Genomic DNA, 13,185 nt, shown 5'->3' on the forward strand with positions numbered 1-13,185 from the left:
CCCATTGACTCCCTCTGCCAATGCATTTATGAAATTAACAGTTGGATGTGCCAAAACTTTCTTCAGTTAAACAAAGAGAAAACTCAAGTCATTGTATTTGGAAACAAAGTTGAAGTTGTCAAGGTGAAATATGCATACCTTGATGCTAGGGGTCAAACAAGAAAGAAGACTTGGAGAAACTTGTTCATGCCTTTATCACCAGCAGGGTGGACTATTGTAATGGTCTCCTCACCGGCCTTCCTAAAAAGACCATTAGACAGCTGTAGCTCATCCAGAACGCTGCTGCCAGGATTCTGACTAGAACCAGAAAATCTGAGCAAATCACACCACTCCTCAGGTCTTTACTCTTCCAGGTACATTTAGGATTTATTTTTTAGTATTATTACTCGTTTATAAATCACTCAATGGCCTAGGACCTCAATACATTGCAGATATGCTCACTGAATATAAGCCTAACAGACTATTCAGATCATTAGGATCAAGTCAGTTAGAAATACCAAGGGTTCACTCAAAACAAGGGGAGTCCGCTTTTAGCTATTATTGCCACCCGCAGTTGGAACCAGCTTCCAGAAGAGATCAGATGTGCTAAATCAGAAGCCATATTTAAATCTAGATTAAAAACACATCTGTTTAGTTGTGCCTTTTACTGAATGAGCACTGTGCTACATCCAAACTGATTGCACTGTATTTTATGTATCATCATTTTCTATTCTTAACTGTTTTAATTTTTAGTTTAAATCAAATTTTTAAAAATCATTTTAATGATAAGAACGGGAAGTCTACTGCACTTGTAGCCATGTCTTGCCCGTTTTTACGAGAGCAACCGGTTGCGAAAGGTGCGAGGATAATTTGCAGAGCTTTTAGAATTAATCACGTTTTGCGAGACAGCCAGGATCCATTAGCACAGCACGATAGTGTACTTTTTGAAAGATATCGTTTTTCACATGAGGGTGTCATTCACATAATTAATTTGTTGGAACCTCATATTAAAAGTTTGACTCGTCGGAGTCAGGCTTTAACAACAGCACAAACTGTGTGCATTGCGTTGAGATTCTTTGCAAATGGCACTTTCCTTTACACTATTGGGGATGCGGCAAAGTTTACCTGGGGCTCAAGCAGTTTGTAGGGGTTTTTGTGGTCTTTCCAAGCTACTTAAGACCCCAAGTTGTAAAACAGAGCTTTTTCCGCTATTGCAGGTATATTCTACTTGTTAATGAAGATCGTGTGAATATGACCACGCCAGTAAATATGAATTGATTGTCCCCCAGGCTTCCCTAATGTGATTGGTGCCATAGACTGCACACACATTTATATTAAGGCCCCACCAGGCCCCAATGAAGGGGACTTTGTGAATCGAAAGGGGGTTCACAGTATACATGTGCAGGTGAGTTACTATTACAATTCTTAATATTTTAGATTGGTAATATATATACTATGTATTCCATACAGTACATATATATATACAGGTGCATCTCAATAAATTAGAATGTCGTGGAAAAGTTCATTTATTTCAGTAATTCAACTCAAATTGTGAAACTTGTGTATTAAATAAATTCAGTGCACACAGACTGAAGTAGTTTAAGTCTTTGGTTCTTTTAATTGTGATGATTTTGGCTCACATTTAACAAAAACCCACCAACTCACTATCTCAACAAATTAGAATACTCCATAAGACCAATAAAAAAAAATTTTTTAGTGAATTGTTGGCCTTCTGGAAAGTATGTCCATTTACTGTACATGTACTCAATACATGGTAGGGGCTCCTTTTGCTTTAATTACCGCCTCAATTCGGCGTGGCATGGAGGGGATCAGTTTGTGGCACTGCTGAGGTGGTATGGAAGCCCAGGTTTCTTTGACAGTGGCCTTCAGCTCATCTACATTTTTTGGTCTCTTGTTTCTCATTTTCCTCTTGACAATACCCCATAGATTCTCTATGGGGTTCAGGTCTGGTGAGTTTGCTGGCCAGTCAAGCACACCAACACCATGGTCATTTAACCAACTTTTGATGCTTTTGGCAGTGTGGGCAGGTGCCAAATCCTGCTGGAAAATGAAATCAGCATCTTCAAAAAGCTGGTCAGCAGAAGGAAGCATGAAGTGCTCCAAAATTTCTTGGTAAATGGGTGCAGTGACGTTGGTTTTCAAAAAACACAATGGACCAACACCAGCAGATGACATTGCACCCCAAATCATCACAGACTGTGGAAACTTAACACTGGACTTCAAGCAACTTGGGCTATGAGCTTCTCCACCCTTCCTCCAGACTCTAGGACCTTGGTTTCCAAATGAAATACAAAACTTGCTCTCATCTGAAAAGAGGACTTTGGACTACTGGGCAACAGTCCAGTTCTTCTTCTCCTTAGCCCAGGTAAGACGCCTCTGATGTTGTCTGTGGTTCAGGAGTGGCTTAACAAGAGGAATATGACAACTGTAGCCAAATTCCTTGACATGTCTGTGTGTGGTGGCTCTTGATGCCTTGACCCCAGCCTCAGTCCATTCCTTGTGAAGTTCACTCAAATTCTTGAATCGATTTTGCTTGACAGTCCTCATAAGGCTGCGGTTCTCTCGGTTGGTTGTGCATCTTTTTCTTCCACACTTTTTCCTTCCATTCAACTTTCTGTTAACATGCTTGGATACAGCACTTTGTGAACAGCCAGCTTCTTTGGCAATTAATGTTTGTGGCTTACCCTCCTTGTGAAGGGTGTCAATGATTGTCTTCTGGACAACTGTCAGATCAGCAGTCTTCCCCATGATTGTGTATCCTAGTGAACCAAACTGAGAGACCATTTTGAAGGCTCGGGAAACCTTTGCAGGTGTTTTGAGTTGATTAGCTGATTGGCATGTCACCATATTCTAATTTGTTGAGATTGGTGGGTTTTTGTTAAATGTGAGCCAAAATCATCACAATTAAAAGAACCAAAGACTTAAACTACTTCAGTCTGTGTGCATTGAATTTATTTAATACACGAGTTTCACAATTTGAGTTGAATTACTGAAAAAAAATGAACTTTTCCACGACATTCTAATTTATTGAGATGTACGTGTATATGTATATATATATATATGTGTGTATGTATTCCATAAGTACACAGTTGATTGACTACAATGTCTTAGATGGTGTGTGACTATGTGCCATATCACAAATGTGGACGCCAAATGGCCAGGATCTGTGCATGTCTCAAGAATTTTCAGAGAGTCACGCTTATGCACATTATTTGTACATGGTACGGAAAATATTAATGTCAAGCTCACTGTATTACACACACTTAATCTGGGCCTAACAGAACTGCATTTTACCATTGAACAGGTGATTACGACAGGATCCTGGTCAGAGACAGGGGCTATGCCTGTAGGCAGTATTTTATGACCCCATTCCCTAAACCCAACCTTGGACCACAATCCCATTACAATGCAGCTCTAGCCAGGACAAGGGCACGCATTGAAATGACCTTTGGGTAACTAAAGGGAAGATTTCAGTGTCTGAAAAGTCTTGAGGGTTGCACCTGACAGGGCATGTGGCATTATTGTTGCATGCGCTGTATTACACAACATTGCCACCATTAGAAAGGAGAGGACCCCTGTGGTGGAAGTGCAGCCTGATGATGACCTCCAGCCAGTGCACTTGGACCAACCTAGTGGCAGAGCTGCACGGGACAGGATTGTGGAACACCATTTTTGAGAAGAATTAAAAAAAAAAAAACAAGGCAAATATGGTTTCCATGACTTTTATTAGTTTTTCTTTTAAAAAAAGGTAATCTTTTGCCTGCAAAGAGAGATGTTAACCCAGGGGTAGGCAAGTTCGGTCCTAGAGAGCCGCAGTCCTGCAGAGTTCAGCTCCAACCCTGAAAAAAAAGCTCACCTGCCTATAGCCTTAGTAATCCTGCCATATTAGGATCTACAGCCTATTTTATTAAGTATGACGTCTTGTCGCAATTTTGCGACTTTGGCGCTTAGAGGGTTAATATACAGTATATATGTACAGTATATAGTGTGTTTTTATGTGTAGTTATGCACTTACAGGTACTTCCTCCAAAGGACACTCATCCGAGAGGGTTTCTTCACTGTCCTGTGCAATGAAAATAAATGGTAGGACAAAGTGATACACTGTCTTTACTAGGGTTGGGAATCGAAAATTTATTCCGATTCCAGAATCGGATACTTAAGGTCAGGAATCGGATACTTGTTGTCAAATAAAAATTTCAATTCCGCCTATCGATTCCTATGCGCTTTTTTTTTTCTTCATCTGTGAGGACCGGACCTAGCGATCTGCCAGGACCTTGCTCTCTAATCCAAGCGCTCCAAAGTTTGGCTACATTTGCGATCAGAAGCCAAAAAAGCTAAGTATAATATCTGTGATAGCTAAACATGTTGCAAGAGAGGTGTCACCACCAACATGACAAAGCACTTTAATTTAATAGATCGTTAAAGATCATGAACACGATTCAAACAAGTTTTGCCATGTCCCGGAGAACCAGCTATCCCTTTTGACACGTGGCTACAGATGTTCCAGAATTATTTGCTTGTTGTTGGTGCTTCTGGAGATGCATGGCCGGTTGAACGCAAACGAGCGCTGCTTCTACATTGTCTGGGGACTGAAGGCCAGAGATTGTTTTATACCTTGCCGAATCAAGGTGATTCAATGGAAGATGCGATTGCGACATTGAAAGTGCATTTTGCTCCTCGACGGAACATAGTGGCTGGGCATCATACTTCAAGAAAATGTGTTCAGGCACCAGGAGAAACCATACTTCAGTACGTAGCTGCTCTACGGGACTTAGCGTCTACTTGTGACTTTGCAGCTACTCTTGACGAAATGTTGTGTGATCAGCGTGGTGGAGAACGTGTCCAGTCATCGGATTCGTGAGAGATTGTTTTGGAATCTGAATTGACTCTTGAAAAAGTCATTACTATTGCCACTCAAACAGAAGCTGCTGGTGAACAAGCCAAATTATTATAGAGTAATCGTTCAGTTCCTGTGCAAGTGATACATGCAAAGTCTCCACCTGCAGCTGCACGTCACCGCCGTAGACCACCTTCAAAGCCACCGTCTACAGTGTGTTCTTCAAAGCCTCCATTTACTGCACCTGCTTCGTCGTCCCGTGAATGTTATCGGTGTGGATCTAGGAAACACCTTGCGAATGACCGTAGTTGTCCTGCTGCATCGGCACAGTGTAATAACTGTCAAAAGATAGGACATTATTCGCGGGTGTGTCGTTCGGGACAGATTCGCTCAGTGCGTGAAATTGACTTGCCTGAAGTCGCTAACTGATAAAATTCGGTGCACTGCTGTCATTGCAACTGCAACTACGGCTGTGCCTATCGAGCTTACCGTGGATTCTGGATCATCTGTTTCTATCTTGCTGAAAATTGTGTATGATACACACTTCAAGAAAGATGCTTTGCTGCCTCCTTCATTGAAACTGGTGACGTACTCTCATGCTCAGATTCCCGTACTTGGATGCTTACCTGTCACTGTCTCTAAGGATGACATCACCTGCCCCACGTCGTTCTTCGTGGTCGAATCTGGCACAGCTTTGCTTGGAATGGATCTTATTAATGGACTGCATCTCCGTTTCGAAGGCAATTCCATTTTGCCAGCGCAGACTTCAACTCCTGTGCTGCGATTGTCTACTTTGACGCCTTCAGCTGCTTTTGGATGCGCAAAAGGCTTTGTGCACAGAGTAAAGATTTCTTCATCTGTCACTCCTGTGCGCCAGAAACTCCGCCGGTTACCGTTGTCTGTTAGAGACGCAGTCAGTGAGGAAATTCATCGCCTTCTCGGCATTATCGAGAGAGTGGACGCTTCGCCGTGGGTCTCCCCGATAGTAGTAGTACAGAAGAAGCCGGGTGCCATTTGAATGTGCGTGGATCTGCGAGAACCCAACAAGGCTGTAGTTGCGGATAGCTATCTACTACCACACATTGAGGAACTGTTGTTTTTGTTAAGGGGAGTGACTGTGTTTTCCACTATCTTATTTTCAGTTGCCATTACACGAGGAGAGCCGCGATCTGACCCCCTTCATTACTCAAAGGACTTTTCAGATTTTGCCGCGTACCGTATGGACTTGCTTCAGCACCCTTCGCCTTTCAGAAAATGTTGGCAAAAGTTTTACAAGGACTTCCGAATGTTGCCAATTACCTTGACGATATCAATGTCTGGGGACGTACCCAAACTGAACATGACCACACACTCAAAGCCATTGTTCAACGCTTACAGGATGCTGGACTGAAGTTGAATCAATCGAAGTGTCAGTTCAACAAAACCAGTCTGCGTTTCCTGGGCCATATGGTGAATGTGCAAAGAATTCAACCTGATGAGGATCATCTTTCTGCTATTCTTCATGCACCAGCCCCAAAAGATGCACCACAACTTCGCTCTTTCATCGGGCTACTATCGTGGTACAATAAGTTCATTCCCAATTTTGCCACCGTAGTTGAACCTCTGCGCACTTGCATCAGACAGGGCTCCGATTTCGTCTGGTCCGAGGACGCACAGCAATGCTTTGATGCTGTAAAAAAAAATTGCTCATACATAGCCCTGCACTTTCATTATTCGACCCAGATTTGCCTACAGTGGTATCTACAGATGCTTCTGACTACGGTCTGGGCGCTGTTCTTGCTCAAGTTCACAAGGATAAAACAGAGCGCATTGTCGCTTTTGCGTCCCGGACCTTGTCACCGGCTGAATGCAAGTACTCGACCATTCAAAAGGAAGCAAGGTTTTTGCAGGTTTTAATAAAATGTAAATTAATAACAGTCATAATAAGCATATTTCCAGTACGCGCCTCAGGCTTGCACAGTATCGTCAACTCACTCATCAGAATCTTCGGTAATCCTCTGCAAACTTTGCCACGGCTCATTCGGTTCTTGTTGAATCCTCTGCAAACTTCGACAGTTGGTTGAACCGGCTCATTCGGCTCTTTCTAAGTTGGACGTGCTACTTCGGCTGTGCGTCTTGCGTCATCAACCCGGAACTAAAGTTCGATTCAGTTCGATTAGTGAACCGGCTCAACCGGTTACTTCCTGAGAACCGGCTCAAAAGAACGATTCGTTCAAGAACCGAACATCACTAGTATGTTGAGAATAGAAGAGTAAGGGAATCAGAAGCGTTCCACCTGCTGCTGCATGTGCTGTACTGTTATGCTACTACTTAATTTGGTTAATTAAAGTAGTTTATTTTCGAATGCCTCCTCATTGCTTCTTACCAAGGACATAACACATACAAGCAATTTTAAACCACAAGAAGAAGAAACGAAAGAGAGCTCAATTCGTTACTCACGCGCTGTTCTCGCACACAGTCAAAGCGCGCACAAGCATAGAAACGTGTTTCAGACCACGCGGAAATACCAAGTTGCGTATACATACACATAAAATTAGCTTATGTCAAAAACCCTTCACGCCATTGTCATTCTCTGTGCTTTAAATATTTTTTTCTTGCTTATCCGAAAAAATAGTCAGATCTGTGACTAAAAACCCCACAATATATAATGCGTTGAACCACTATATAATGCTATTACAATACTATATAATAGCAATAATAATAATATACAATACTATATATGTATATATATATATATATATATATATATATATATATATTAGGCTATATATCCCCGCCGAGAAAAAGTGGGCACGCTCTTTGGCCATTGTGGCCAACCAATAACAGCATTGCTGATCAGTGTTTCTACTATCGATAGATAGCCCCTTTTAAACCAGCGCATGAACGCGCAATGATCACAGATAACTCAATCCAGCCATACTAATCATCAACAACAGGTGTGTTCAAAGAACCTAATTAGCCAGATAATGATTAGCTGGATCATATCATCTCGGATGTGTCTTTTGATCTAGGATGTAATAAGCGATGTATGAAGAATGGACTCCAGCTCCCAGATGTCACCACATGAGCCCCAACTGTAGCAACACTTTTGACTGTGCATTGTATCATGAATCAAATAATGCAGAATAGTGTTCATTATTTATGTATAATTTGGGTCCTTTTATTTAGAATTTTCTTTTACATTGTGGCATTTCACAACAAGACAGATTAAGACAGTTTAACCAATAGTTTGATTCAGAGGTATCAATATATGAAATGGAGCGATGCCTCTATACTATCAAAATTAGAGCGTGTCTACTTCAACTGCTCAATATTTGAAACTATAGCAAAGGAGATTGAGTGGAAACAAAAAAGTGTGGAAATAAGAGTTCATATGTACATGAAAAAGGAAAATAAAAAACAAACCTCAAGGCAAAGTATAAAGAGGTGAATATTGCAAATTAAATTGATGATAAAGGTGGACTATCACATATGGCCCACATTCATCTGCAAAGTGAACATAGCCTTTATTTCCCAGAAATATATATTTTCTTCAGTTTTTTCACCCTCAAATTGGCTTCCTTCAGAGTGAAATTGCTCACAATTTCTTTACCAAATGAGTTTGCAAATGACGTTTCAGGTCTCTTTGATATGTGAATCTATTATCACACTGAAGACACTTGAAAGGCTTCTCTCCAGTGTGAATACTTATGTGAGTTTGAAGGTTTCCTTTTTGTGAGAAGCTTTTTCCACACTGAGGGCAGATGAAAGGCTTCTCTCCAGTATGAAGTCTAATGTGAGTGTTGAGGCTTCTTTTATGCATGAAACTCTTTCCACACTGATGACATATAAAACAGTCCTCTTTTGAGTGAATCCTCATGTGTTGATTAAGCATTTCTTTACAATTGAATCTCTTTCCACACTGACCACATATCCAAGGCTTCTCTCCTGTGTGAACGTTCATGTGAGTCATAAGACTTTCTTTTCTTGAAAAGCTCTTCCCACACAGTTTGCAGGTGTAAGGGGTCTCTCCAGTGTGAATTATCATGTGGGCATTAAGGTTTCCTTTAAGTGTAAAACTTTGTCCACACAGTTTGCAGATGTAAGGCTTCTCTCCAGTGTGAACTCTCATGTGGGCTTTAAGGTTTTGTTTTTGATTGAAAGTTTTTCCACACTGTTGGCAGCTGAAAGGCTTCTCTCCAGTGTGAACTCTCATGTGAACTTCAAGGTTTTGCTTATAAGTGAAATTCTTACCACACTGACAGCAGGTGAAATAACTGTTAGATTCAGTCTTCTGACCTCTTTTTTGTGAGGAAGTCTTTTCAATCTTTGAGGATTCTTCTCTTCTCTTGAAATCCTGACGTTTCTCATCCTGATTTTTCAGTTCTTCTTTCAGACTCTCCTCTTTCAGTGCCATCAGGTCTAAAGCAAAAACAAAACAAAACCCGACATTAAAGCATTAAAACCAACATAAGGAATCAAAGCCAACACTAAAAGAATTCTCAGAATCTCTCCTTAACATTGTTTGAAGTTTTTTTTTGTCATATTCTGAAGAAAGTACTCCAATAAAGCTGACAGTTATTAAATCCCTTATAACTTGTCCCAGGAGAACTGGATTATTGTAGACCAGGGGTCTCAACCCTGTCCTAGAGCACCCCAAGCACTGCACGTTTTGTATGGCTCTTTGTATGTCTTTTACAAACCCAATTCAGGTCTTGCAATATCTAATAATGAGTTGAATCAGGTGTGTTAAATGAGGGAGACATACAAAATGTGCAGTGCTGGGGGTGGTCCAGGACAGCTAGACCGATCTCAAATTTTCCATTTATTTCTAAAATATTACAAAAATTGTGTCCTCTCAACTATGTATTTTGCTGATAAACATGATTTCAATCAGGATTTAAGCCCCATCATAGCACAGAAACTATGCTTATTAAAGTTACATTTCTATTAAATCATCTGACAACAACATTCTCTTTGATAGCATGAGGATTATGTTGGCATTTGTGAACAAGTACTAGCATGGTTTAGGACAAGGGTGTCCAGTCCTGCTCCTGGATGTCCAGCACAGGTTAACTCCAACCATCTCTGAAACATTTGCCTGGATGTTTCTAGTCAGTCTTAAGAACTTGACTAGCAGGTGTGTTTAATTAGGGTTGGAGCTTAACACTGCAGGACAGTGGCCTTCCAAGAGCAGATTGGACACCCCTGATTTAAGAGACGTCTGAAAAGACATCATATCAAACACAAGTATGGAGTGCCACAGGACTCAGTATTAGGTCCTCTGCTTTTCTCCTTGTATACACTTCCCCTAAGGGACATTATCATTATTCGTTTTTACTGTTATGATAATGACACATTTTCTTGCACCCTGACAAAACTTCACACTTCTCTAAGTTAACAGAGTGTATCATTAATGTAAAATATGGTATGAATAGTAATTTCTTTCTAATAAATTCTGCCAAACAGAAACATTAATTATTAGATCAAAAACCTCTAAACTTAAGCTGCTAGATCTCAATTTATGTACTGCACAGAGAATAAACTATTACTGACAAACAGCATTTGTACAATTCAAATGAAATGAAAGACACTGTATTTAGGTGGACAAATCTATTGCAGCATGACTTTCAAAAAGGTTTTTGATAAAACTCTTCAATATGGACTATAAATACATTGTATGACTTTCTGTTAGAATGTAACTTCCTGTAAAGCTGCTCCGGTACAATGAGTATTTTGGAAATGCTATACAAATTAATAAGACAGACATAGCATCAACCAACTATTTTATTTGATGTGCTAAAAGTTAATTCTACCATTATCATCTACCAGTATGATCGGTGTGATCACTCTAGGCTCATCCCTGAAACGTACATTCACACATATAGAAATTGTTAATATTAATAAATAATTGTTAAATTTTTTTGTTTGATTATATTTTAAAAGTAAATGTTTTATGTCTTCATCTTATTAACACCGTTGATTATACATATGTATTAAATCATACATCCAAAAAAATTAAAACAGGCAACACAGAAGTTCTAAAAATAAAAGAAAGAGGAAGGAAGGAAAGAAAAAGCATTTAATAGGGCCCTATTACTATAAAAATTATAATAAATAATTTTACAATTTAATAAGTTTAATGATTTCAGTTAATTAGATGTGCTTTTTGATTACTACAACTTAATTTAACCATTAAAACAGAATCCAGAAGAAGAAAAAGAAAAAAAGGAATCCAGAAAAATTAAAAGGGAGGTTCCAATGGCATCTAAGAGTACAAATTGTTGTAAGCATATGCTTAATAAATGTTATAATTATGAGGGGATCCTTGGAAAATTTTCTCCACTGTATGGGATCCCTGGCCCCAAAAAGTTTGAGAACACCTGGTGTTGATACATGTTCTATTTATCTTGTTAGTGGTTTAATGGATCATAGTTGATCCGTGATCAATACGGACCAGGCCCGATGGTTCGGCACGCATGTGTTTCGCTGATTAATTGCAAAATTTAACCATCATAGAGTGAAAGTTTATAATTCGTACATGTTTTGTATTGCCAATTTACACATACAAGTGATTTGAAACCATTCCAGCTCTAGAAGAGGCGAAAGAGAATTTGATTTGATTTGATTCGCACACACGCAAAGCACGCGCACACACAGAGACGCATTTCAGACAGTGGGCGAACACCGAGTTGATTTGTCTTTCGCATCTCTTTGTGTTTGAACAGACACATACACATAATTATGTCCAAATACTCATCTCAACAATTATTCTCGTAAACACAGTCGGTTATGTCTTAAACAGCTGAAAAAGAAATCGAACGTGTATCAGTATATTGGATCCGTGCAGTCAGTCTTAAAGGGTCAGCAGCCTATAAATACCTGCTGCTGTCTATCCCCCGGTTTCATAGACAAGGCTAAAAGGTGTAGTTCACCCAAAAAAGAAAATTCTGTCATTATTTACTCACTCTCATGTCGTTCTAAACCCGTAAGACCTCGTTCATCTTCGTAACACAAATTAAGATATTTTTGAAGGAATCTGAGAGCTCTCTGACCCTCCCATAGCCAGCAAGGGTCCTTACATGATCAAGGTCCAGAAATGTAGCAAGGACATTGGAAAAATAATCCATGTGACATCAGGGGTTCAACCGTAATTTTATAAAGCTACGAGAATAGATTATTTTACCGATGTCCTTGCTACGTTTCTGGACCTTGATCGTGTAAGGACCCTTGCTGTCTATGGGAGGGTCAGAGAGCTCTCAGATCCCATCAAAAATATCTTAATTTGTGAACGGAGGTCTTACAGGTGTGGAACAACATGAGGGTGAGTAATTAATGACAACATTTCCATTTTGGGTGAACTATCCCTTTAGGCCTAGTCCCAGACTAAAATGTAAGTCTGACCTGTTTCAACTGAAAGAAACTTGCACTGATTGATTTTAAAATATGTCAGTGCCCTTGTAAGTCTCAAGATGCACAGCAGTAATGTTTTTTCTAAATCATGTTTATAAAAATTACTTAAATGTCCTAATTGACCTATGGCCGAATACTGGCTTAGTCTTAGCCCTGTCTGTGAAACCAGGGGTGTATTCCAGAAAGGAGGTTCAACAAACTCCAAGTTAAAACTTGAACTCTGAGTTGACTTACCCTGAGATGGGAAACTCTGAGTTTTCGGTTTCAGAACAGCTGAATTGTGTTAGTTCAATCCACTCTTGAGTATGTTGACTCTGAGTTTAGCGCGTCCACCATGACTATGAAAAGCCATGATCAATGGAGCTCCGAAATTATGATTCACCATGGCAACAGCACCCGAAAAAAAGACTTCCGCATACTACGCAATACGTAACTTTAATTATTAATCACTGTTATAATATCAGAGGTGAAAACTGGCAGAATGGTAAGTTATTGAACTAATCTTCATTTTCATGGTAGGCTATCCCACGGGCAAAAAAAAAAAAAAGTGGCAGCAGAAAACAATAAACATAAAAACATAATTCAATCAGGTAAAGCTTCAAGTGTAAAAGGTTCATGGGTGTAGTAGACATGACTTTACAAACATTTGACATATTCAATAAATAACATTCAGTGTCTATTTCAATGTGCAGCGGCTTTTTCCACATAGTCTAATGCTCTTTTCACATAATTAGGCTAAATGTTCTCTAATCCAACATACATTTATTAATTAGTGTAAAGAAATAAACATTTGACTTCTATTCAGCCAACAGCAAGAATGCAGAGACTCGTAAAATGGGGGGAGAACCTGCACCAGCACCACTGACAGATGAAGAGGAGATGGCCACAATATTAAAATCCAACAGGGAAAAGAATAATTATAGCTTTTGTATTTGTAGTAAATAAAAATGACCAAA

General features: G+C 39.7%; 1 protein-coding gene and 1 pseudogene across 1 annotated transcript in view; one reads left to right on the forward strand and one right to left on the reverse strand.

Moving 5' to 3' along the window:
- The first annotated feature begins 796 nt into the window (after positions 1-796).
- LOC107724007 (putative nuclease HARBI1) lies at positions 797-3,726 on the forward strand (annotated as a pseudogene).
- A 4,271-nt stretch (positions 3,727-7,997) lies between these two features.
- Positions 7,998-13,185, reverse strand: part of LOC107724008 (gastrula zinc finger protein XlCGF8.2DB-like) — a 14,179-nt gene continuing 8,991 nt past the window's right edge. The window contains exon 3 of the mRNA XM_016532772.1: positions 7,998-9,238. Within this exon, the coding sequence (XP_016388258.1) occupies positions 8,415-9,238 (824 nt within the window). The 3' untranslated portion in view covers positions 7,998-8,414. The remainder of the gene's footprint in view (positions 9,239-13,185) is intronic.

This window comes from Sinocyclocheilus rhinocerous, unplaced genomic scaffold (assembly GCF_001515625.1).
Source record: "Sinocyclocheilus rhinocerous isolate Xijiao unplaced genomic scaffold, SAMN03320098_v1.1 scaffold575, whole genome shotgun sequence".
NCBI lineage: Eukaryota > Metazoa > Chordata > Actinopteri > Cypriniformes > Cyprinidae > Sinocyclocheilus > Sinocyclocheilus rhinocerous.